This window comes from Falco punctatus, assembly GCF_963210335.1.
Source record: "Falco punctatus genome assembly, chromosome: 13".
Classification (NCBI taxonomy): Eukaryota; Metazoa; Chordata; class Aves; order Falconiformes; family Falconidae; genus Falco; species Falco punctatus.
Window position 1 is genome coordinate 26,613,132 of NC_137593.1, and position 26,394 is coordinate 26,639,525.

The 26,394-nt window shown below is 45.7% G+C and overlaps 2 protein-coding genes and 1 long non-coding RNA gene across 9 annotated transcripts in view; 1 reads left to right on the top strand and 2 right to left on the bottom strand.

The window, feature by feature from the left end:
* INPP5D (inositol polyphosphate-5-phosphatase D) overlaps window positions 1-9,784 on the bottom strand; it is a 56,774-nt gene extending 46,990 nt beyond the window's left edge. Inside the window, exons 1-2 of one of the 3 annotated variants that reach the window (XM_080409724.1) lie at window positions 9,546-9,782; window positions 4,512-4,575 (exon numbers count right to left, since the gene is read on the bottom strand). In XM_080409724.1, the coding sequence (XP_080265850.1) occupies window positions 4,512-4,575; window positions 9,546-9,679 (198 nt within the window). In that variant the 5' untranslated portion in view covers window positions 9,680-9,782. Of the gene's footprint in view, window positions 1-4,511; window positions 4,576-9,545 lie in introns of all 3 variants that reach the window. The other 2 variants (XM_080409722.1, XM_080409723.1) reach the window with 2 other exon arrangements.
* The window catches only part of LOC308072681, a 279,091-nt gene that overhangs the window by 17,746 nt on the left and 234,951 nt on the right, over window positions 1-26,394 (top strand). The gene's annotated exons all lie outside the window — the stretch shown is intronic.
* NEU2 (neuraminidase 2) lies at window positions 12,158-24,989 on the bottom strand. Of its 5 annotated transcripts, none has more exons than XM_080409817.1 (4): window positions 24,727-24,989; window positions 17,524-17,728; window positions 12,430-15,825; window positions 12,158-12,385 (listed from the first exon to the last, which is right to left on the bottom strand). In XM_080409817.1, the coding sequence occupies exons 1-3, from the start codon at window positions 24,981-24,983 to the stop codon at window positions 14,887-14,889; spliced, it is 1,401 nt and encodes a 466-aa protein (XP_080265943.1). In that variant the 5' UTR covers window positions 24,984-24,989; the 3' UTR covers window positions 12,158-12,385; window positions 12,430-14,886. The 5 variants fall into 5 exon arrangements, with proteins under 5 accessions (XP_080265943.1, XP_080265945.1, XP_080265946.1 ...); XM_080409819.1 differs by lacking the exon at window positions 24,727-24,989 and adding an exon at window positions 23,357-23,382; XM_080409820.1 differs by lacking the exon at window positions 24,727-24,989 and adding an exon at window positions 19,536-19,792.

Below are 26,394 nucleotides of genomic sequence, written 5' to 3' on the forward strand. Positions count from 1 at the left end.
CCACCCCTCTTTGCACAAACATGATTATACCCAGCAAACTTTCAACAACTCCACATTAATTATGCCTCCCCATTTGAGCAAGGGAAAAATCATACTTGTTTTTACAGAGAAGAAAGTTAAGCACCCTAGCTGCGACTTGCCCAGCAGGCTGGCAGGAGCTAAGCTAACTCAGAAGCACTTGATTTCCAGCCTCGTGCCCCTGCTCCTGGGTCTCTGCGTAACTTTTCTGCTCTGTTCTGGCCTCAGCCTCCCAGTTCTCACTGTTTTACTACAGTGAGAGTCTGCAGGCTGACAGAGGTGTCTTGATGACTAATTGTTCTCTGCCTAAGGGCAGAGATCTCTACTTGCTCTTACAGACCCTGTGTTTCAAGTGGGTTTTATTACTCCTTCCCCCCTTGCCTATAAATTTGTTTTCGTCAGCAGGATGCAAGTTTGGTTCATCCAAGCCATGGATTTCTTTGCCTACATTTCAAAGATTTAAGTAATGGAAGGAGAAAATTCAGCAGTCCCAGAGAAGGGAAAAAAATTCTATTTGTATTTAATGAAAAAAAAAAATCTAAAACTGTAACCATTGTGGCCTGCTATGTTTTGGGGGGATACTAGTTTGATTCCAGATCTGGCAGGCAAGAGGGCTTCCTGACTATGCTAACTGCTTGTACAGCTGCTGCAGATTCAGAAACCCAATAGCAGATCACGTAGGATGCCACAAAATGCTGGAAGGACATACGCAAATATTTTTTACTTCAGCCTGAATGCAAAAATATACACCTCTCATTTTGCCACCTGTACTTGAACAGTTAATTTAACCATGCAAAAAATGACACTGAGTATCATTCCACTAGTGTGGGACCAGGCTCTAATTAAAAAAAAAAATTAGAAAAATTAAATCTACTTTCCAAGACTCAAAAAAATGTGAAGCAACTTGCAGCTTTAAAGGTGAAAAAAATCCAGAGAATGGCAGAGGGAGAGCTGTCATGTCACAAGTGCTGTGTATATAGCTGTGATATTACACATCTTCAAACCTGCTGTCATCATGAAAAATGCCTGACAGACAACAGCCCAGATCTGGGCAGGAAGACAACTTCGTTAGCTTCAGGAAGGTGGACTGTACAGGCGAAAAAGGTCACATTCCACTATCAGGGCCTGTATTTGTAACTAATGCAGGCTAATCTCAGGATTTGGCATTTAATATTTCCTTTGTCTGTCTTGTCTCTTTTTTTTTTAAACCCAGAAATGAGAAGCATTTACTGTTTGCTGTATTAATTTAACACCTGTTCTAATTTCACAGGATTAGTACACTCTCTCCTTTATAATGGGATTTAAAAAAACATGAAAATTCCTTCCTATTCAACAGCTTTTACATCTTTGCACAGGAGAACTAGGCTTTTCAAAAATCTGATCTTTTAATACACATGAAGCAGGTTTTGTTTTATCCAAAAGTCAACAGACAAGCAATCAAAAAAAGCTGGCCCAGCTGGAACAACGTACAAGAGCGGGAGCCAACAACATGAGACTGATTTGCTCTGAGCCTCAATTACAACTCTCACTGCGCCTCTCCTGCCAGAAGCAGCCAGCCCCCTTCTTCTGCCTCTCCCACAGAACTAGAATAAAGCAGCACAGAACGGGAGGTGTGTTGTGTCTTCAAAACATGAGTTAACAACACACTTTATTTAGCTCACTCCTGATATTCAACCTACAGCTCCTGGCAACCCGGCGTACAAAGGTATTCCACCACAGTCCCTCTGCATCCCACCACACATAAACAAGAGAAATCCCTCACAGTCACAACACAGAACCCAAGAGAACCTGACGAATCAGTTCAGGTGTACCTCCAAGTAGATCATATTTCCTTAACAGATCTAGCAGATTCCGAAAGTTTTCATTCAGAAAAATCCCATGGAATCCTAATAACACTGGATCCAGCAGTGTTCTAATAATCCCTCCTCAGAGAAGATGAGGACATTTATTTGTAAATAACAACCTGCAGAATTCTCTACAGAGAACTAGAAGGTGAGGTGAAGGTGTATGTGGTGGGGAAAGCCTGAGCTGGCAGACATCAGCCAGACCTTCTGCTTGTTCATAAACCTTGACCCATCATTACAGCAAAGTAATGATTTCTTATGGCTGCGGTGCTCTGGTTTGTGGACAAATGGAATAGTTTTACACGGAAACGGGCCCTCCGTCACGGCAGAAACAATTACAGACCCAGTACAATCTCAGATTGGTAACTCGCATCTTCCTGGGCTGTAACGCACAGAACCACAGGCCAAGGCTGCGCTGTACCTCGGCGGGGGGTGGGGCTGGGGGCTGCCTGCAGCCCAGCGCTCCCGGGAGAGCCGCCTGCACACAGGCACATGGCTCTCCACTCACATTTTGAAACCTCTTGTAAATTGGGGCTTCTGTGCCCCTCTAGCACACGCCACAGGCAGGGCTGCACGTTCAGCATCGCTCACACAACATGCCGGCAGGGCAGCTGAGCTACCAGGAGGTCCAGGGCTCACCCAGGGTGCTGAGGCCCATCCAGGGCACCTAAGGGCAAAACGTGGGGTGTGGAGCTGTGTTTGCAGGGAACGTCTGGCATTCCTTTCTTCCTCTCCCTCAGGGGAAAAGCCAGCATACAATCATTTCTTTGCTCGTTTTCCAAAAAGACAAGGCAGCTGCCAAACTCATACCCCAAACCTATTCAGAGTTAGGGTTCTAAAAGTTCCCTTTGTCATCACAGCACCAGTGAGAAGAGCAAGGACATCATTAGCAGCACCAGGCTCTGCCACAGAGCTGCTGGGGGACTTGGACAGTTGCACCCACGGCCTGGGCCCCGGGTCTCCCCAGCACCCCCCGCCTGGTGTACTTCACTTGTGAGCTATCTGGCACAGCGACATCCCGATCCCTGCCGCTACTCTAGGTACTGTAAATATTGATAAACACTGTGTCACCTTCTGGACACCTATCTTATGTCACAACACATCGGCACATCATGCCAAAAGACATTATTTAGGACAATAAGGCTGGACTAAATCAGGTGATGGGGAAAATATCGAGTGTTGCTACGAACAGCCTGCAGCATGCTGTGTTGAGCCCAATCGGAATGACAGGTTATTCATTGCAGCTGAGTGCTGGTCCACTCTAGCAGCCTGCAGAGCCTGCACAGTTTCTTCTGCACGGTGTGGCTGGGTGCTCTGGGAAGATGGATTAAGTTTGGTGACATGTCATAGTAACACTTGCAGACCCAGGTCAAGCCTGGCATAGCTACCTGCTGTCAGTTCCTCCTCAGGAACAGAAGTGCCGTGGCAAGTGAGGCAGAGGTATCAATGGCTCTGGGAAACCAGCTGTAGCTGGCAAGGCCACACTGATGCTGGTGGCTGGCCCTGGGCACACAGTCCTCTGGAGCACAGCACTGAGAGCCTGGTATTGGCCTTGGTGGCAATACAGCTGTGTTTGGGCAAGGCTGCACCTGAGCAGAGCGCCCTGAACAGCCTGAGCCACCCAAAAGTGGTTCTTAAGGGAGACAGGCTGGGTGTGTGCACCCAGAACACACAATCCACAGGTCTTTATTGACAGCCCACAGATGAAAGCAAGCTGCCAGCACTCAACCATTCTCACTAACCCGATTACTCTAGTTTCAGATATGCTGCCTTTTTGGTGCAGATTTCAAAGAAAAACTGATGCCCCTGAAGCACATCAGGAAATATATAAGTAATATGGTGCATGTGAGCCATGTAAGCTGCACACGGAATTGGTAGAAATCTGTATTTCTAGTGCGGGAAGCTAACTGTCATCTAAAATGGGAAGCAACAAATGTAGACCCGCTCTGAACAGCAGGGCAGACTGGGGCACATGAGTAGCATGGGCATTTCCATTCCATTTTACAGGGAATGCCCGTGCAGCACTGGCTGTGCTAGGAGGATGGATAGGCTACACCCCCCTGCTGCCTCCTAGGAAACTTATACCCACATCTTGGGGCTGAAGAGACCCTGCCTCCTTCCCCACCCCAAGTTTCATGATCTAAATTCAGAAAACAAGGGCTGAGAGGTGCTACAGGAAGGGGAAGTGGCTTATTCAGGATCCGAAAGCAGAATAGGAATAAACAGAAGGTCTGAAACTCCTGCCCTCAATCTTGGTACTTTCTGGATCCTGAGACCACAACTCAATTTACATTCTCTGAGTGTAGGTAAATTGTGCTGCAATTCTGAATTGAAAAAATACAGAGTGCATTGATAAGAAGCTGTCTTCAGAGGACAAGGTATTCCATGGGCTGAAGTTCTCAGTTACATGAAACATAGCAGTGCCACTGAATTGAAAACATACATTAAAGAGTGTACCGATGGCCATAGCAGTGGACCAGAGACTAAAATCTCCACAGCAGTGGACTGAAGACTAGCACTTTGCTGGCCAAGGCATTAGTTTAACTCCTTATATTCTTTTTATCTTGGCGTTAGAACTACTTTGAAAAAAAGCAGTGAGTGGTCTTAGGTGCATCTTTGTGGGGCCAAATGGTACACAACATGGCTTACCTGGACAATTAGCTTATTTTCTTTATCAGGCAGAATTCGGTAGGTATAAACGCAATTCCGGAACCTGAAACAGATCAGAGGAGATATGACTAGGTCACGTCCAGAAGGGAATCACACCCATGGCACCCCCCCCCCCATGAGGACACGTGGATGGCTTCATGCACAAGGGTTTTAAACATTTCTTTTTATTTCTTTCCCTGGAACCTGTGAACTAACACAAACCTGCCGTGTTCTTGGTCACTGAGACATGTCTGCAGATGTCACTGCAGAAAGTGATATCAGCATCAGCTTCAGAGTGAGTTATTCAACTCTTCTGGCCGGAAAGAAAGAAAACACCAAATGGCTCTAACTGTCGGTAGAGTGGGTGTCTCAGGAAGGAATGAAAAAGCAGAAATCCAAAAGACACAGGGCCAAAATCAGCAATGAATGGGTAAATTGAAGGGCTAATGTGTGCATTGACTTGCATTGGAAAAAAAACAAATAATATATTTCAGCTAAATCACAGTCAGACAGCTGATTGGTAGGCAGTTTCACGCACAAACCCTAAAGAGCAGCTTAAATGAAAACCCATATCTCTATCCTGGTGCAGATGCACACCATAGGTGTGCATCTGCAGATCAGCCATAACGAACATTTTGTCCCAGCTAAGTTCAATTAGATTCTTATTTAAAGGGGAGGGGGAGAGGGGGGATGGAAGAGTCTTTTGCCCAGTGAAGGGCCACATTAATGCACAAGAGCCCAAGGGAAGCCTGAGCACTGCTGTAATGTGGTAAGTATGACCTTGCTCAACAGCTGCTGAGCTTTGTGGAGCTTGCCCAAGAAGTGTTGACTAAAAATAATATATATATAGGGGTTTGGTTTTTTACCTTTCTCCCATGTGAACAACAGATTGATCAAGTCTTTTAAGTCACCTGCAAAGCACTCTGTTAAATCATACAATATGGCTTTAAGCCAGCAAACGATGCTGGTTTCAACCCCTTTCTCTCAAAGGAAAAAACAGAATCCACTCCCAGAGCTTCATTGGCTGTAACAGAAACACCACATCACCTGTGGAATCGCCATGAATGCAGGCTGTCAGCCCCCTAGCTGGGGAGATCAGGCACATCAATAAAATATTCATCTCTTACAATTAAGTTGTGAGTCTATTCATCATATACCTTTTAGAATCACTCCATGCAGGAGAGAGAGAGAGAGATCACCAGGATTAGGCAGCGTTATACAAGGAGTCACAAAGAGCAAATGGAAATGAAATCACTCAGAAATCATAGCTGATTTTTTCCAGGGTGTTTGGAGGATTTTGCCATGTATTCACATGAACCTGTATCTTTTGATGGCATTAATGCAAATGACACAGAAGCATTAGAACTGCTCCCAGGGCTCATTACCAGTTCACTAAGCAAAGTTAGACCATTTCACAGGCATCTATTCATTTGCACATCTGAGGATCTAGTACAGAGCTGGAAGTCACAGACATGATCCCCAACTGCTCTAGATTGCCTCAACACTGCTAATTTCACCAACCCCAGGACAATCAATGCCAAATGAGGATATGCCCCAAGGAAGGGTATGGGTTTTGGTTTTATCTGTCAATGCAGTTCTCTTACACCATTTCCTCCTGCTGATATGCAAACAGCGCTAAACAGAACTGTTCATGCAGCTGATCAGAGAAAATTCGTGTGGAGATTATGAAACTGATAAACAAACCAGCTCAATGGCTCTTGTGTCACAAGAGGACCCTCCTTGTTACCTTCAGAGAAAGTGCCCCACCACACAGGCCTTTCGAGGCTGCTGCCATAATACTTGTGAAGAGGTTTAAGCTGAGGGCAAGTAAGATCAGTGGAAGAGCAAAGAAATAAGGGTTGTTGGGTGAGACAGGAGCAGGGAGGAGCACTTCCTAGGCTCAAAAGAAGGAATCCTCTTTAGCAGCCCCCTAATTTAGTGCACGTGGATGGAGATTACTGGAACTCTTACTCCATTTCTACCCTTGGGCTTTCTTTCCTCAGCATCCTGACTATCAAGTTATGTGGTCCCAATTACTGTCACATTCCAGATCCTCCCTACAAACTGAGTTGAGTTCAGAATTGCTCAACCACTATTCAGGCTATGTGGGGGGTAAATACAGCATCAGCCTCAGCATGTCTCCAAGTACTTTGTCATCTCTCTGTCTCCTCAACCAACCAGAGGAGGAAAGGGGACAAGGCTTTCTTTTCTCTCCTGCTGGGTATGCTTTTATGCACAGGTGATGGTGTGCATATTGGGAGTGCCTGGAAATCCTGAACAGGACTGCCATGCCAGGCACGGTGCTAAATGGGGGGGTTGGAAGCAGCATGTCACCGGCAGTGTCCTCTGAGAGGGATCCCTAAAGCTGCAGCTAGCCTTTGGGGGTCATCTCTAGATGTGTTCTTAATTCTGCAGCCATTCACACACAAACCAGCAACAGATGATCCCCTGGAGGAATGATACCAGTTCTTCTTGCGCAGCATGCTGTGAATGCTAAGCAGGCTCATTTTGATTTCAGGATCCAGGCTTTCCCCTCCAGGTAAGTTAAAGAGCCCACTTCTTGTCAGTAAACTGCCAGATCAAATGCTCCAGGCACAGAGAAAGGAGGAGGAAAATGGCTTTGCTTCTTGCCTTTTATGGGCCAGCGTGACCAGCGGAGCAGAGGACAGCTGTGCAGGGGAGGAGCGCTCCCTCCGCCTTTGCTGAGCTGCTCAGTTAAATGCTGCTGCTCTAAGTTTCAGAAAAGGAAGCACTCTTAAAAGGCCCTGCAAATACACCTCCCTTACTTGTCTCTATTTATACAAACCCTATTTTCCTGGAGCAGCTCTTCAAGAAAATCACTATTTCATTCTATGATATAATATCTGCTTTTGCTGGATTTTGACTCATCTGCCCAATAAATATTAGAGCTTTGCAGAACATGGCCCTTCTTTTTCAGAGCAAATTTCATGGGTTTTTGTTTTCCTTATGTATACACAGTTGACACTCTCACTTTCAGCATCATTCTCTTTTTGTTAAAACCTTTTGCAGGCTTTCAATTCCCCTGTCTCATCCTTTGTCTCCAGCCTCTCTGTTTTTCAAACAAGTAACTGAAGAGCTCAAACTTCAAAACACCTTCCAGTTAAAAACACATCTGAAAGTGATACATCTCTGAGGAAGTTTTCAGCTTCAGCAAAGCTGCCCATGTTGTCAAGATGACATGCAGAAAATTCACTGCCTTTAACCCTTTCTCTTCACAAACTAACTGCAAGCCAGCATAAACTGAAAGCTTGTTAGGTACTTTTGACAGAAGTTTGTGTGGCATTTCTCAGACTGTAAGTAATGCCAGCCCTCTGCACCACAGACCCAGCTCTCTTGGCTGACGAGGCTGGGTGCTCCCCATGTCTTTAATCAAGTCATTCGTGTTAGCCACCTCAGAATGGATTTAAGAACATAACCTTTGGCTCCCGGTTCAGAAAATCCTGGTCATTATATTGTTTCTATTTCCTGATCCCATGTCTCTCAAGTCACAAAAGGCTTTCAAAGTTGGCTGCGTAAACATTTACAATGGAAAAACTTATGCAAATGCGTGTTAGTAGACATTTTCACAGCACCTTCCCTTTCTATAATCCCCACCATCGCTCTGTAAAAATATTTTGCGTACCTACTGGTTACAAGGCAAATCAAAGGGGTCATACTAAAAACAGTCAATGGAAGCAGCAGTCTATTTAGTAAAATGTTCCCTGACTTGCGACTCGGCCCCTCAGCCCACGCTACGCGATTGCCCCTCCTTCCTCATGTTGTCCTGGCTATTCATTTGCAGCCACCCTTCTTTCCCTGCTCTCTCCAGAAAAAAAACTCTGCCCCGTGTTATTACAAACAGCTGAACAGGCAGGCACAGAGGCTCTCTGTGCTTCCTGAACCCCATTACCCAGCCACTGATGTCTGACGGTCCAACACCTACACTCACAGGGCAGTCACCCCGCCCCGCACTTCTCTGCAGTCGGATCCTCTGCAGCAGGCCGTGCTGTCACCAGAAGTCTGACCTCAGAGACAAGCAGTTTGACCAGAGTTATAAACAGCAGCACCACCTCTACTACCGCAAGAAATATCCTTTCAGAAAGAGGCTGCACTGAGAAACCTGCTTGTAATTTAATGTGGGGTAAAGGTGAAGGAAGCTTTATTAATCTGCTGCACAATGGCAGCAAAGAGGATCTGACAGGTAGAACAGGGTCCCACAGAGGCTCTCTTGATCTCTTCTAAGCAGAGAGCAGCTCTCTTATCTCTCTGTAACCCAAAGTCAAATACCTCAGACTTCACCTACTGACTTCAGCCTCCTCTTGCCCCTGCACTCCTGCCTCCAGGGATAATACCTGCCCCTCAGAAACCCAGGGCAGGAGGCCTTGCTCTCTGGCCCCCACCCCCAACCCAGAACGGAGCAGGGGGGGGGCAGGGGGCAAGGCTGCCAGCACTTCTCTCCTCTCCCCATTTCCCACATGAAATATTTACCCCGTGAGCCACATCAAGGATGCAAGTAGAATCACTGATGTGCCGGCTGTATTACGCACAGCTCCAAGAACTATTTCAAGCCTTTTGCTGAATGGGACATGACATCAAACAAGCAGGTGAGTAAAACACACACTGAACCAGAGCAAGAAAAGTGCCTGGGAGGGTACCGAGCTCAGTACTTGAGTTGTTAAATGTAAATACCTGACCCAAGCTGCTAACAGGCTCAAAGAGGTCAAGAGGTTATTTTTTCTCAGACCACAGCCACAATATCTTTCATTATTGTCTCCTTTTGAATCAGGGGCAAGAGTAGGGTGAGCAGTACAGCTGTAAAAGCATATGGGTTTGTTCAGCCTGGCACTGCTCCCAACCCTTCCCTACCCTGTGTCCCAGTCAGGTGAAACCAGCCATGCTCTGATGTGGGCAGGACCTTCCCGGTGGGTACAGTGGCTGTTTGCCTCTGTGCTGGAGAGGGTGCGCAGTGGGTAACTCTGCATAAGCGGGGATAAAAGTGTCCGCGTGAAACGCGAGTTCAAAAGCTGTACTTACAGCACGCAGAGTGCATATGCTGAAGCAATTGACTCACTGGCCCGCACAAGGAAGCTGCCATCCTTGCCTACTTTGGAGAGCAGGTCTTCGGCTCTGGAGCGAGTGATGTTGCCGTGGTACCAGCCCTGATCCATCGCTGGAGCTGGAGGAAACCTGAATGCCAATACAGGAGTGCCAGAGCTGCCCGTGTGTCTGTGTGTAACGATCAGGCAGCTTCAGCTCACCAGCTTCCTGTTTCAATAGTGCAGAGAGGGAAAGGAAACTCAGCCGCGGACAACTTCCTCAACTCAAACAGCTCAGAGAGTGAGCATGACATGTTCCTGCAGCCCCTGCTCTCCCTCTTCATGCTGCAGCTGAAGCAACTACCAAGCCCATGTTCCCTGCCTTTGCCTCCCTCTTCATGTCCTAATACTGTGTCAAACAGTCCCAGCTGGGCATCTTTTCTGCTCCCCCACCAACTCAGTCCCACAGGCTGTGGTGGCCTGCCGACCCATTTACAATCTCTTGCCAAACCCTTGGAGTTTCCACCTTCTCCCTGTCTGTGTGTCCTACCCATTACTGGTCTCCATGGGGAATAAATAAATCTCAGACTGATCAGAAACACACCGTGCATTAGGATACTTAGCACTGACTGCCCCATTCCTGCTTTGTCTAGTCCTCACACCTAGCTAGGAGTGAGGAAGGGACTTCCAAGAACAAAGAAATAAATTACCTCTGCACGTTTCCATGCACAGAAGCAGACTTCAAAGCTGATGTGCTCTGGGAATTTGTGACCAAAGCTCCCTGTCAGCTACTGTGAGATGGATTCAGAGAGCTTTCCTACTCTAAATCCCCAAAGGTAGGATGCAGCAGAGCCATGTCTGGCAACCTGCGTCAGAGGGGAGAACTGGAGCTTTCACTTCCCTTTTCTTTGTCTGTACATCTTGCCCCTTGTCTATGCCATGCGGCACGTTCAGTGCTGCATCTCCAAGGCAGCATGAGGGGCACATTTGCAGCAAGCATGGACATCGCTACAAGGGCGCTGCAGGCATGGTAAATTTGGTTGCCTATCCTGTACCTCTCTGTCTTTGAAGGCGGCACTTTTGCACATCCATGTTTGAGCTATACCTAAGAGCAGCAGCTGAGCTGGGACTCTGCCTGGGACTCAGAGGACAGAGAGGGGAGTTCCCCGGAAAGGCGCAGACACTCTATGCAACCCTCACCTCCCAGAGCCAGGAGAAGTGCTGGTACCTGGATCACATATGGAGTGCTGCCCCTGGACACAGCAAGGCAGGAGAGAGCCTGTCACTGAACTGGGAGAGATGAGAATTTGTGGACACGGAGAGCGAGGGTGAACCAGTAAAGCCCAGCATTCACCCCTGCCAGCCTTCCTGGTGCTATCAGTTATCCAGACAACTGCTCTGCAGTGTCCAGCTTAATCTGCCATTGAGATTAAACTGTGGGCACCAGCAATTCAAAATTGTGCAGCCAGCATAGGACCCTGCTAAATGGGCAGAACGGCAATGTGCAGGGCTTCCTGTCCATGCTGAGCAAGCACTGTCTACAGACCAAAATTAGCTCAGCTGGACCTGCCCTTCAGCTTTACCCAGATCCACATAGGGCTTTAGGAGCTAAACTCCCATGGATTCAAGTGTCTAAACGGAGTCAGATGATGAATGCCATGAAGCAGCTCTGCACAGACAGTAGCTGTAAGCTCTTGAAAGCTACAAAGTGGTTACAAACCCTATTCTCCCCACTGAGAAGAGAGACTGCATATGGCAAAGGGTCTCTTCAACTCCTTTGACATTCCTGCCAGGCCATAGTGTACTGCTAGCCTCATCTGTACCAGCTCCTTGTGATTTCTGATACTTACAGAAGCTTCTCTGGAGCACAGCTGCAGCAGGAAGCAGAACAGTTCTGAATGTCAAACCATTGCCTGACCTCACAGTGCTCTCCATGCAATGGACCCATATGTGGATGCAGTATGGACAGAGCTGCTGCACGACATGAGTTTGGCTGGAATGAGACTGTGGTTGGAGAGTTTGTTCTGACCTACTGCAAGTTAACACAACATAACAGAGAGGTGCAAGCCCTTGTTAGACATCTGAGACCGATTAGCTGTATTCTTCCTGCCACCAAGTTCAGTTTTTATCAAGCTACTGCTATTTCCTTCAAAGGTGTGAATCCTCTGTCCAGCCACATGTGACTTCTTGACTTGGAGACATAAACAAGGGGATGGGATCCAAAAGTATGTGATGATTGCAGCAATAAGATGTGCAGGCTGGTTTCTGTATTTCTTGGTCCTAAAAGAAAGCACAGTACAGCTCCAGCTGCTCAAAAGGTAAATCCCACCTCCCCTAACATAAACAGCTCTATGATTCCCCATGGCTTACTCGCAACACTGCCTGAAGAGGAAATGGCGTCTGTTTTACTTCTCATGGTGCAGGCATGTGAATTCTGCAGCGCTAGAGAAAGACTGATCCCTGAGTGGTCAGCACATAAGTGTGTGCATATCCTGAACTACCTGATTCCCAAAGGACAACAATAACTCCTGTTGCACACAGAGACACAAGGCTGTTCTGCAGGAGATGCTTACACCATTCATTTTCTTTCAATTTGTGCCTGTGTCAGAGAAGGCTGGTGAGTAGACCTGAGGAAGAGATTAGAGAAGTTATCTGGAGAGGAGCTAGAGTGTTTGCCTTGGGGGGGGGGGGGGGGGGGGGGAGCACAGTTATCCACCCGCACCAGTTACATGACAGGCGAGTACTACAAACGTAGCCAGCACAGCCCTAAGGGTTCCACAAGGAATAGGATGTACTTCGAACAGTCTACACTGTCATCCCACAGTCAGGACAAAGCACCTCGTAACAGTCTACACTGTCATCCCACAGTCAGGACAAAGCACCTCGTAAGAGCTACCCTTGTAAAACAAAAGAATAATGGGTACATCTGTCAGAATCCAACCCAGACTCAGCAGAAGCTTTTAGTTAACTGCAGCAACATTTCATTTAAATTTACTTGAGAGAACAAGGCCACAAAGAACTAGGACACATCTAGATGTTGGATAACAAAAAATTGTATCCCTGGCAGTCTATGAACAAAGCAAACATTATTTTCCCCCACATTAGGGTATTATTCCAAGCTGTCTCTCAGACATTGCAATAACCATTTTATCTATACTGGGTTTGCTACAGATGTCCAGGTAGTATTGTACCAGCTGGCTGTGAACTCACCAGACCCAGTAGATAAATACTGTTTGTAGCATCATTCAGGATGCACAGTGGTAACCCAAAATCGCCACACATACTCAGGCTGTGCACTGCATCAGTATGGGCACTGCCAGGCTTGGTCAGATGAAAAGTTCTCGAATATGCATTTTCATTTCATGAAACACAAGTACTTCATAGTATGCTTGATGAGGTAGGTTAAGTCTATAGGACAGCAGTTAGCTTTGCTGAAATCTAAATGTAACACTCCCTCATTAGGCATTAGTAACAGGCTACTGGCCACAAACATGTATTTAGACTCTGGCCTGCATCTAAATAGCACATGAGTAATACCCACAAAGTACCAGTTAGTTGAGCTACTTCATGCTACTCCAACCCGGCATGTTACTGACCTGCTGCTTGGGAAAGGCTCAGCAAATTACAGGTGTATATGTGAAGGCCATAAGATCTCTTCACTCCCCTGGTACCTGCAGCCTCCAGGTGGCTAGAAAAAAAATCAGGTCCCCTTCTCCCACTACCCTCATAAGCTATCAGCAATAAAAGGCAAGGGTGGGGACACTGAGTAAGCAGAGACTCACAGACCAGAGCAGTGACAGTGCAAAGGATCCTATGGGACCTGCTAGTGCTCCCCAAAGGAGGTGCGTTCTGAGAGCACTCTGGAAAGTGGGTATTTTTCCTCACCATCAGAGCAAACAAACATATTTTCCTTGGAGCCATTCCACACGCGTGCATGCACAGAATACAGCACACAACCACAGACTGGTTTGTAAAGCAGCATTTTGTCTAGAGACATGGGTAAAACTTTCCTAGCTCCATCTGCTCTGACATGTCTCCCTTGGTACCCATTAATTTCTGATCACTCCCCATGTCTACTCGCTGCATAATGCTTCCTTTCAAATCATATCATAGCCTCAGAAGAGTGTCTCTCTCACCAAAACCGGGGCTGTTTCCTTCAGAAACCTGCTGAAAATCTGTCTACATTGGAAAGCCTTCTAGCTTGAGCACTCATGCTCCTCTGGGCTTGGTCAGGTCCCCTTCCTCTGACACCTGTGCCTTTGCAATTTGCTGGAAGTGGGGCAATGTTATTTGTTTGACACACTGCCTCATATGCCAATAATACTCTGTAATAACAACAGCCGGGCTCACAAGACATTGCGTTGTCAGTGGTAAGAGCAGTTGCTGTGTGGATTATAGCTTAGCAGTTGTGTTAGAAAGACCAGCAAGTACTTCCCCTCCCGACTACACATTGGGAGCTCCCTCTGCAGCCCTGTCCTGATCCTGCAGTTTCGGTACAGGCAAAATGCCACTTCTCCCACTTGCCTTGCCCCCAGACATGGTGGGGTCCTGGTGTCCTGCATGGGTCCTGTTGTCACTGCCAAGGGAGAGGGAACAGCTGGAGCACATGAGGCTGCGGTTTTCTTACACATGAGAAACTGCAGCTTCTCAATGCAGTGTAAGCAAAAGGGCAAGTAAGCAAGAACACGCAGCACGGGAAGTAAGGAGAAAGCTACGTTAGAAGTCCCTGGGAACCCGTCAAAGCAACACCAAATCCACTGCAGAAGTGGGCAAGGAATATTCCAAGAGCAAGGCAACCCATGGCCCTGCTGAACAAGCTAGAGTTGCCAGCAACTCCTATGCTGACTGCAAGCAGCAGTGCACCTAGTCAGAGCCAAAGCAGTGTTCGGAGAAGGTAACTGCAGATACAGGGCAGTAAGCTCCATGTCCTCTCTAGCGCTTTCTCCACAGCTTACTAAATACAGCTCAACATAAAATCACTGCCATCTGTTCCCATGCAGTCCCTATGCTGTCAGCACGCATGTCCCTAGTCAGGTCTCAGAGGCCCCGAGGCGAGAGGCCCTACACAAAGGTCATGCTTGTTTTGAGCTCGTGATGTTTAAGATGCCAGCCAAAAGGAAAGACAAGAAGAGAGAACGGGCAACAGAAAACAAAATCAAACACATACTCAGTTTTAGTATGTTTAATAGACTTCACAGACTACAGATGCCACAAGCCAACGTCAAACTAAGGGTACAGGAAGAGTACAAAAACCCTTTTGCTGAAAGATGAGAAGTGACAGTGAAAGGAAGTATCAGCAAAGGTGCTTTCAGAGGGATGCTGACGGAGAGGGTTGAACCTCAACGCTCTGATGGAAAGGCTTGCTTCAAAGTGAACATTACAAAGATTATCTCTTCACATTGTTGGTGGGTCCCATATTCAAAGAGGCAGGAGAACAAGGGTGAGCCATCTGGCCCAACCCCCATGTACTGCAGATCTGAATAAGCACACAGGCCTTTGAAGAGGATACTTGGTTTTGTCCAGCGTGCTGGATTTAAAGGGCTTTTGTTGAGGTAAATTCCTAAATCTCTTCGACCCTTTGGGTCTGTAGGATGAGCATAGAGCAACCAACTATCTTGGCATCCGGCATCGGGGGGAGGCGGGAAGGCAGTAACACTTCCATGACACCCAGAAGGAGGTTCCACTAGCATTTCAACCCGCTGGCCTCCCTCAAAGTCCACCCCGTGGTTGTAGCTGACAGCCTGGATTCTGGCTCCCCTGCTGCTCCTTGCATTGCAGTAGAGGACCCTCCTGCCACAGGTGTGCACCTCTGCTACCTGGCACTCCACTGCACTTTCCTCCCCCACAAAGTTCCCCATCTCCCACGTGGTCCCGTGGTCAGAGCTGATGAAGCAGAAGGCATGAGGGGTGGGGTGTTGCTTAGGGTCCAAGATCCGATAGGCATAGGCAGGAATCACAAGGCTCCGGGCCTTGTTGAGCAATTGCAATCCATGACCCGGCCCCACTGCAAAAGTGGCCCAGTTCTTGTACTCGGTGCTAATGGTACTGTTGGTGACGTCCTGGGCAGTGCTCCAGGTGCGTCCTTGGTCCATGCTAGTGACGTAGCAGAGACGTACCAGGTTGATCTTTGTCCTGAGCTGATGCTGCTCAGAGATCTTTCCTGGGACAGCTATGAAAAACAGGATCAGTTTTCCTGAGATCTCATCATAAACAGGACAGGGATTCATAGATCGGTGGTCTTTCAGCTGCGCACTAACAATGGTCTCCATACTATTCCACTGCCAGGGCCCGTGTGAAGGGAGACAAGAATTAAACAGACCATTACAAATAGATCCACGTTACAGTGTGAGGATGCCTGGATAAAAGTTACAGAAGAACATGAGAAGAACAGAAGATAAGCAAGTTAGTGGATAGAGCAAGAAATGGGAAGACAATATCCGGGCATCGCCAAATGCAAGTGAAAATTGGTTTTTTGACATGATGCACATGCACTTCACCAAACAGGTGGGTTATGTCCTTTTTGATTACTACTCACGGAGGAGCTGATAGCTCTGTATCTCAATGTAGCTAGAGTCTGATAACATTGTTTAAAAATCTACAGTAGCTGAACTTCCAGAAATTCTCACAAATGTATATACACATATGACACACAGACATGCCCAGCGGTCAGACTGTGCTGGTACAGACACTGCGCTGTGCCAGTGCTCCTTAGGAAGTCAGCTAGATAACTGAGCCTTTTTCAACTATCCTGGATGCTTACAAATTCCTTTCCATTCAGACTCCTATTCCTCCAGTTTGATCCATGTGTGAATGGGTATTCCAGCCAACACCGAGGCACCTTGCTAGAGCTGATTGCATGGCTTTACACACTCTGGTGTGGAAATTTGGACCCTGAGTTGTCTGACATAGAAATTAGGTTGCAGAGCAGGTATAACTACCCTCCAAGCCTTGTCTGTCTTTAAATGAATAGCACATAACACAATCACATTTCTAAATTAACATTGCCGTTAGAAGATTATTCCTACATAGCGTTGTTGGCTTGGTAAAAGAAGCAATAGTTTCCAGTAAGATTATACTAAATTAGCTTTTCTACCTTAAAATGATTATCCTTTTTTTGGTCATGTCTTATCTTTTTTTGATTATTTAATATTTCCATTTTAAGGAACTCTAGCATGTGAACACAAATTACTAAGTTTATGACCAACAGAGCCCTACTTAACTGAATTACAGCGGGTTACACAAGATGTTACCTGAATGGTATTACACTGCAGGTGCACTGAGAGGCTGCTTCTGCTAGGCAGACTCTAGCTGTTAGGAGTCTATAATCCAAGACAACCAGTCACCAATGAAGGATTGGAATAGAAAAACATTCCTCCCTCTTCAAGATATTAATGCATTTGCAAATACAAAAAATGATTATAAATAGAGTACCAACACCTCAGTCACCCAGCAAGATAACTATTAATAATGACTGGTAGATTAGCAAGGTAGCCATTTCACTGGCACAGACAAATCAGACGACACCCTTCTACATGGGGAGACTAGCTGCTCTCAATTGTCTTTTAAACTAAAAATTAGTCCTAAGAAAATAATCACTTATTGCTAATTCACTCCTCCCCATCCCTATGGCACTCCCCATTTCTGTCTCTCATCCACATCTTTGCTGTTGCAACAGGACTTTTGTCCCATCTCTCTATCTGCCTCCCCAGATCTGCAATGATGGGTCAAAGCCATCCACAGAAAATCTGCTGCACCTGCCCCACTTTAGTCCCTCCGACCGTTGCCCAATCATTGGGTTGAATCCCAGTAGTTATAACGACACACACATTACTCATAGGCAGATTTGTCTGCTGTAAGTGGGGAGAAGGAGAAGCTGCCCTCTCCCTACAGTGAGAGAGCAAACACATGCAACTCAGCTGGGGACAGGCAAGCAGTACAGGTGGACAGTCTCCCCCATTTTCTCCCCACACTGGTACCTGAACATGGTGCGTGGTTGGGTCATACACGCCTCTGCGCATTGATAGTAGCTTGGCATGTTCATCCACCACATCCTCTCGCTCCTCAGCAAATGCCAGGATGATGCTAAAACGCGGCAGGTAGAGCAGGGCTGGAATTCGATAGCTCCAGGTACTGTTCTGGAACAATGTTTCTTGCTCCAAGACAGGAAACGAAGCCATTGTGCTAGGGGGACAAAGACAAAACACATTGTATTTTGACCCACCCTTAGCCCAGCAAAATCCCACAGAGCAGACTCCGTTGCTTTTTGCCCCCCCCCTACTCAGTGAGGCCTGTTCTACATTGAAACAATTACTTTCAGCTTTGCCTTTTTCTTGTGCTTTTCCAAAGAGAATCCACTTGTTGCATACTAGCTGGCAACACAGACCAAACTTACAGGAGCAGCCTGGTTGATCTTGCTGGAGTGATGTAAGGTAAGCACACTGAATACAATTAATGAAAAAGCTGTCTGTGGTTTGTTTTTTCTCTTTAATTAAATTCACAGGCTGGGGCTTTTGTGGGTTTGAGTTGTAATTCAGAAGACTGTTGATAATAAAACATAGTATTTTCCCTCAAACACCATCACTGTCTTTGTTGATGGCGTTTCCAAAACCCAGCACAGAACTTCTGCTTTGCCAAATATGAGCTTAAAACCTCACTTAAATGACACACTATGGCAAACCCTGACCCCAGCTGGACCCCTATATGAGGGTGAAAAAAGAAAGAGAACACCCCTTCCCTTGAAAGATTAAAAAACAGTTTGAATGGTGTTTCATTACATTGGGTGGGATCTCTGGCCAGGCAAAAACCTTGTCATCTGTACAGTGACTTAAAAGCAGCATTAGAGAGGAAGGCAAACATGAGGGGGCATTTAGGGAAAATGCCTCTATGTAACAGCTCTGTGCTATGCTCCCCCCCCCAGTCTCTCTTCCTCTCCTCAGACCCACTTAGCCCTCAGCCCTTTTGCACCAAGCCTCTCCTGTGAATTCATTCACCCTGGTAAAAACCCAGTGGCTTGGAGGAATTATGTCTGAGAAGAGGGGAAAAAAAGGGAAAAAAAATCTCTGATATGGTGTACCAGAAACTGACGTTCTGAATATCCTCTGCCCAAGGGGGGGAACACAACAAAAAATATGTTAAAAATCAAGTCTTAGATCTCTGACGCATTGAGTGGGTAGGATGGCAGGGAGAAGATGACAATACACTATGAGTAAGAAATTCAAATGCCTCCTACCTCAGCTGAGGCAAGACTTACTGCACTCTTCATTAAGGATTCTCCTATTTACCTAAATCTTGGAAAGCGCTATAGTGGCTATTGGCCATGTATCAGATCCTTGGTTTTGAAGGCTGTCTTGATAACTCAGGACCAGATGGAAGCAACCTGAAGATTGCTTATGCAGCTGAAGAGTGCATGTACCTACCTGGAGAATAGTTTTTACTCTTGCATCTTGCAAAATAGAAGATTCTATTAGCCAGCCCAACTAACAGACTTGATTAGCAATATCCATCTCCTCCCCACTGCCCCTTCACCCCGTGCTGATTACCTAGTTAGGACAGCACAGATATTTTGAGTTCATCCTTCTCAAACACGATCATCACATCATGCTCTGTCCAGCTCCATAGCTAGGCAGCAAGTATTCAAATATTCCTTGCTTTCACCTTCCAGATGCTAAAAATATCAGTGAGATTTTTTTAACTCATGGCACTGATCAAAAGGGTCTGAACTGCACCGTTTTAGCTAAAGCCAGCTGTACAGACCCCAGCAAATCACAGCCCTATTGCCACTCAGATGCAAAGCCACTGGAGACAGATGTCTGTCTGCAAAGGTTAGCTGCTCCCTCCTCACAGTCACTGATGATACGGCAGTCTGAGAAAAGGCAGCAGCACTGCTACTATACAGAAACGTTACCAGAATTTGATCACATCCATGCAACAACATGAAGAAAATAGGAAGACCTTCCTAGAACAAATAACTGTGCTGTTCACTACTTACCAGCATGGGTCTGGCTATTTATACAGACCACAGCCGTGACTGTGTTCTCAAGCCTCCTGAAACAGAAACTCACTAGAGCGCCTTCAGACTATTTAAAGGGAGATTATTTAAGGGAGATTAGTCAGCCTGTCTAGTGCAGCACAGGTTCCCTAGCATTTCTGCTCATGATGCCATTCTGATATTGCAATCCTGCTTCAGGGCAGGGCAAGAGGGAAGGAAAAGAAAAAGAAAACAAGGTGGGTGGGGGGACATCTGGGCTGCCCCACAAAGCCCCTGATACAAAGCCAAGAGACTAGTAGCTGTGCTGCAGCCTACTGCACCTGGGTCCCTCCTGTATGAGCCTGTCATCTGAAGACATCTCTGCCCATGCTCTTATCCCCGCCATGAGATGCTCAGTGTGGGTGTCACAACACTCTTCTCTTCCTCTCATTGCATTGGGGATTGAGGGAAGGTGGGATGTTAAAAGGCTGGGAATAGCTGCCATAGAAACAAGACTGAGGTTCCTGGACACAGCACCCGCAACTATAAACAAGGAAAATACTAGAACCAAGTGACTCTTCCATCTATTCAGAGACTAAACAGGGATGTGTGTGAGTGTGTGTGTACACATATACACACATTTGTATATACACTCCCTACACAGTGTGGGTATTATGTCTGTATGCATATATATACACATACACACTATGTATCCATCTGCAGAGAAACACTTCCCTCCTTTTTTAAACATATTTAAAGTCAGTATTCAGCTTCTTCTACCTTCTCGCTTGTGGAGCAGAAATTGAGTCACAACAGTTTGAGTTTCACACAGAGTCAAAAATCTTTAAATAAGCTTAAAGTTCTTAATATATATATATATATATAAAATAGTGCTGCTTTAGTTACTTCGCCAGCCAACTGAAAGGAATCAGTTTTTCTCTTGATCTCTACTAATTTTCAAAGGCAAAACCACTAGGTACACCCTCCTGAATAAAAGAGAAGTAAAAATAGCAGATCATTGACAGGACAGCAAATTGTCAACGGGACAGCCATATGAAGGGCGTTCAAATGCTCATACTCTAGCACTGCAGGAATTCAGATCATATACACCAGTCCCTCCAAGGTTAAATTGCCAAGGGAGGGATGCATATGTCTTTGATGCCTCTTTGTTCCTAAGCCCTACTGAAATAGCAATGGCTGGCCTGCAAGGAAGAAGATGGTGGTAGTGTTGCAGCCAGCATAACCTAAGGACATTGGCAAAACAAAGTTTGTAGACCATGGCAATATCTTTTGAAAGAACAAGAGCCATAACTGGAAAAAAAGCCAAACTTCTGAGAACACAAAGGTCTGAAATCCAAGCAGGAGACTGGAGAGCTGTCCACAGACAACAATTGTTCAGACCTCTATCAATTCAGTCACTTTGGAGAGAAAAGTTAGCTGTACTTTTGTGAAGTAAAGAGTGATAAAGGGCAAGTGAGTTGATGTGGTAATGTTTTCCTAGGAGACAAAGAGGTAGCCAGAAACCTATTTCCAGATGACAGAGATGCTAGTGAGGTGAAGGGAAATGCATCATGTAGCCACTAAGCCAGCATTCCCTTCTGTGTGTTGGAATTTACTGGAGTTTTGAATGTTTCCCAGGCTTATCCTTACAGTGTCCTGTTCAGGGTGACTGATGTTTACCTGCAATTCCTCTTCAAGGCAGCAAGGAAGCTACTGCACTGAGATCCAGTACCTCACCTCCTAGCAGAACTGGGCAGGCAGAGAGAAAGACAGGCACAAATGGAAGCACATAAAAGGAGTGAGTGAAATTGGAGGAAACCATTACTCATAGTTTGCAAGTTATATAGCTGTAATGGTTTCCAAAGCAGACACTGTTTCCAGCACACCAGAAGAGTCAAAAGAAATAACAGTTATCAATAATTGACTAAGATGGATCTGATGTCTGGAAGGAGCCCAAACTGCAGTAAGGGATAGGTTCTGGTAGACACCAGGAGAGGGTACTTTTCCTTTCACTTCTGTCCTTCAAGGCAACTCACATGGACTTGTCTATAGAGCAGGATGAGACCTTGCATGTTTATTTGCTGTAACCATCTCCAAGAAAAGTGACTAAAAAGGATAACATTTCCACTGGCCTCAGGTTCTGTAAAAACCTGTCCTTAACATGTTCAGATCCAAGCTGAAATGACGGTATGTCTTTAAAAACAAACCAGCTGAAATGAGGTAATGTGCTGAACTTTATCCTTTAGTCCCCATCAAGACTGGTCTGTGCAGGAGGCAGCTTGTTCTTGGAATTCAGATAGATCCAAAAAAACCAAATGAACCTGTTCAGGGAGGTTTTGGGAAGAAAAAAAAAAAAAAAAGAAAAAAAGAAAAAAAAAAAGCCCAAAACCAAACCAACCAACCAAAAAAACAACCTTGTAAGAGTTAACGAAGTGTTATGCTGAAATACATTTGTTGTTTTGCATTTCCATTGGGATATTGCACAGAGTGAGGCCAGTAGTAGCCACATTCCAGTTGTATAGGACTATGAAACAGTAGACCCAGTTTGCTCCTAGAATACTTGCTACACAGCATATTCCTGTGTTGAAGCCTTTCCTCCTAGCTCAACAGTGCGACTGTGCCTGTTTCTGCCGAAGCCCTGCATCACAGCACTCCACCTCCTGCCTTGTTATGCCCCTAGACCAGATCCTACACCAAATCTAGGCTATGGGATTTCTTAACAAGCCGGACAGCGCACATTTATTTAGCCTAATAAATGACCCCCAATGTAAAGTCAGAAAGGAGAGTTGTGAGCCAGACTTGTCAAACAACAAACAAACATTCAAAATTCACAACTGAAAAGGCACAAAACTGAGATACTTTAATCCAGCAGCCAATTGGATTAAACTTTTTAACCACACTAGAAACAGAAAGTTTTTCTTGTGGTAAAAATGTCATACCAAATTACAAGTGGGTTTTCAGCCTCCCCAACACATGCTTTCCTAAACAATCAAGTTCTGATTTTAAAACGTTGTGGCTCAGCCTGGCAGTAGCTCCTGTGCCATAAAGTGCAGGTTCTCTTAGCACTAGAGAGGAATTACACGAAGCAGCAGCATTTTTCTTAGCATATGTTTGGTGGAAAAATACACAAACTTCACTCCTACTTGAACCTACAAAATTTTGTATTTACAGTTTTAGTTCCTAGAAGTGTCTACTGTTATGAAAAAGTTGGTTTTAAAAAAAAAAAAAAAAGAAAACAAATACCTCTTTCACTCTTGTCTCCTGGAAGTCACGTCAAAGGGGAAAAAAAACAACCACCAAAACAAAACAACAAACCAAAAAGCACTTCTATTGGATTAGATAAAAGGGAGGCTCACTCTTTCCAACTAGTCTCCAACCTGCAAAATTATTTATATTGGCAGCAATGTCAGCTGTGTTGGATCCCCAAGAAAAGCTAGCAGCCGGCGTGTATGCACAAGCTTACATTTAAATAGCAAGCCTGTTTTGCATATAAGGGGAGGTTCCACATGAGCTGGACAAGCACTAAGGAAAGACTTTTAAAGTATCATAGTAATTAAACAGCATATTTCTACCTACATGGATTGGCAGCACTGTGGAACAGCTATTGTTTCTAATGGTTATACAATTCAGCATGCTGTCTTATTTCTTGGTCCTCTTGTCCCCTTGTGCTAAGGAGAGGTAAGTTAAAGTCCCTCTGGTCCCAGCACATGGACTCCCAGTGCTTCCTCTCAGAGTGCTCCTGAGCTCTGGGAAAGTTTGCCAAAAGAACTCAGAAAATAGTTATAACCAGCAGGCGATAGTGCTGTGATAATCTGACATATTCCTCCGCTGGCTCCACGTACCTCCAATCCATCAGCACACTGTTTCTGAATGAAGAAATGGGTTAATACAGGAGTCCCCAGGCAGTGGCACAGGAATGACATGCTGGTGCACCCAGATGCAACTCCCAGCAGCCTCTGTGGAGGTGTTCCCAGAGCCAAACTAGCCCAGCAGCTGCAGTCAATGAGCTAATGGGGAGAGTCAGGCAGAGGAACATAGGGGATAATACTCATAGGAGCCTAGGGTCACAGCTGAGGAAGAAGAGGACAGCATCCCCCCTTCTCCCAGCTGTGCCCTGGCTGGCTTAGAGGCAGCACCTGCAGCTGCTGGGGGTACCCAAGCAGATGATTTCACGACTACCTTGTGCTACTGATCTAATGTGCTGCTGCAGCAGAGATGACCTTTCCTATCCCATTCCTTGCCGTGTCTCTTGCTTTCCCCTGTTCTCTACTGTTTTTCCACTGCTGCCATTACTGCTTCTTGTCTTTGAAGTGATCTGAAAAAATGAAGACAGCAATCCTGCAAACAAATCTTGCTAGTAATGAAAAAGGAGGAAGAAAAGTCTCCTCATTTGATGGTAGTTGTGGTTGATCTATGCCAGGCAAATAGGCAGCTGGAAAGGTGTGGATTTATAACCAACCAACTGAATTAATGTAATGCTTCTGTATTACTCATTCCTCTCTCTTGAGCAACCCTGTATCCCTTCTTGTGCCAGCACTGATGCTCATCTTACTTTGGCAAGCTATCAGAGTATGTCAGTCTGACAGAAAATTAATCTGGGGGGGAGGGGGGTGGGGCGGTGGAAAAGTGAACAATTTTCTGCTAGGTCATTGTCCTAGACTGCATCAGCAAGAGTCAAACAAGGAGCAGGATCTGCAATAGGAGAGGGAGTAGGAGCATGAAGCTGTTGACAGGTAGAGCAGACTCACTTTACAAACCACACCCCGTGTTTACAAACCTTGCCTAGCTGGGCCAGTAAAGTATGACCTTAACTGAGACACACAAAAGAAGCCTGAAGGCATTTGCATCTCGATGCTTTACCTGAAATGAAACAACAGTCAATGCGTACCTGAAATGAAACAACAATCAATAGAGGAAAAGTCCCTCCAGAAACAATGGCATTGAGACCCACCAGATAATAACTTTTAAAAATGACTCCTGGAGAAAATCAAGAGTGAAGTAAAACAGAAGCAGTTAAGGAAGAGAGACACTGAAGAGGCTGCTAAGTCACAGTCTGCCAGAAAGCCAGACATGAATGATTGCTTTGTGGATTTCTTCACCTTTTTTCTGTGCCCTGGCTAACAGCAGAGTTACTCAGGTGGTGTTCTGAGTCACACACTTTGCTTCTGCAGCCAGACAACCCATAAACACTTGTTTGTTTAATAAAAATTACCTTGCCCAGCTGTAGCTTAAAACTGGTTGTCCATCTCTTCTTGAAGTGGGAATTCCCAAAAGTGGTTTGCTGTGGTGGCAATGGCCCCCTGCTTTGTGTTGGCAGTATGCACATGGCAGAGTCACTGTGCCTCTGGCTGCCTCCCATCTCCCCTTATCATTTCTTCCTCTCCAGGCAAGGCCCCCATCTTCCTCTGCAGCCAGCTGGGGTGCCCTGCCCTTGGCCCCTTCCCCAGGGCAGCTATCAGACAAGGCCATGCAGACATTAACAGCCTAGAATGGCTAAAACTGCTCCCGAGATGAAGAAAGCACTGCCTGCTCCTGTTGTGAGGCCAGTCTGGGTGAACCCCAGTGCCTGTGCAGGACAGCCGCACAGTCAACACGTCGGCACCCTGTGGTGCTTCCCCTGCATGGCCACTGCTGAGCACTGCCAGGTCTTCGGCACTGCTCTTCAGACACCAGCCCATACCACAGTCCTCGTATCTGCAAAAAAACCTCCTTCCTGATACAAGGAAAAAGTGCTTTTTCTAAACAGCATGTTGTGTGCTGCAACTATTTTACAAAAACGTTCCTTGCTAACTATCAAAAATGAATGTCTCAGTGCAGACACGGTAGGTTCCATCCTTCCTCTTTCCTTTTGGTATAAATCAAAATCAGTGTCACCAGTGAAGTTTAAAACGAGTATAGGTCTGAGGAGAATCAAGCTCTTCTATTGTTCCACGCTTACTTCATTGCCCTTATATCTGATTGTTGTAACGAAAACGTTTTTAAAAAGGTTAAAAAATGCAAATGGGGTGTGTGGGTGCATTAATAAGAGGATATAAAAATAATGCAGAAGATAATATAACGACAGAATACGGAACAATGGAGCATTCGTATTTGGAGGACCATGTTCAATTTCGGGTGCCTCCTCTTAGGAAAAATATAGCAATAGCTGCAAATGAAGGCTAAGAAAAAGATTTGAGAAGCTAATGCTCACGAGCATATGTGAAAAGAAATCAGCAGGAAAACAAGGCAGGTTACATTTAATGAGCGATACCTAGTTCATTAAAAATAATCAATGTCTATTTCCCTTGCAAAATGTTCAAACACGAATCAATTGATTCCTTACACTATCAGAAAGGCAATCCTGGCTCAGGTAATTCAGGATTTTTGCAATGCTATACAGTGTAGCAGCTGTCACCAGGCAGCGGTAGCTAAAATCAAGAGGTCTTCTATGGAGTCAGACCAAGCAAGACAGCAATTACAGTTTTGTAAATTTTCAATTAAAACATTATGGGCTGCCCTTCAGACATTAGGGAATATGGTATCATTTGTGCAGAACATAAATCCTACAGACCTGGGGTCTTACTGAAAGTCTGCTCTGTCGTGGGGGGGAAGCCAAAGCAGCAATAATAATAATAAATAATAATAATAATAAATAATAATAATAATAATAAATGTAACATGTAAATCCTAATGGCAGAGCTTTTTGGGAAGCAGGGTTCCCTGGACAAGGAAACATCCACCATTTTCTTTTAATTCCAATTCTAATTAAGGAAATGAGCCTTTGCACACATTTGAAACCATCACCTCATTATCCTTTATCAGCTGTAAAGGCAACACCAGGTATGAGGAGCAGGTACTCTTTGAGTTTGCACCATTTCACACTCCATTGACTCCAGTCACT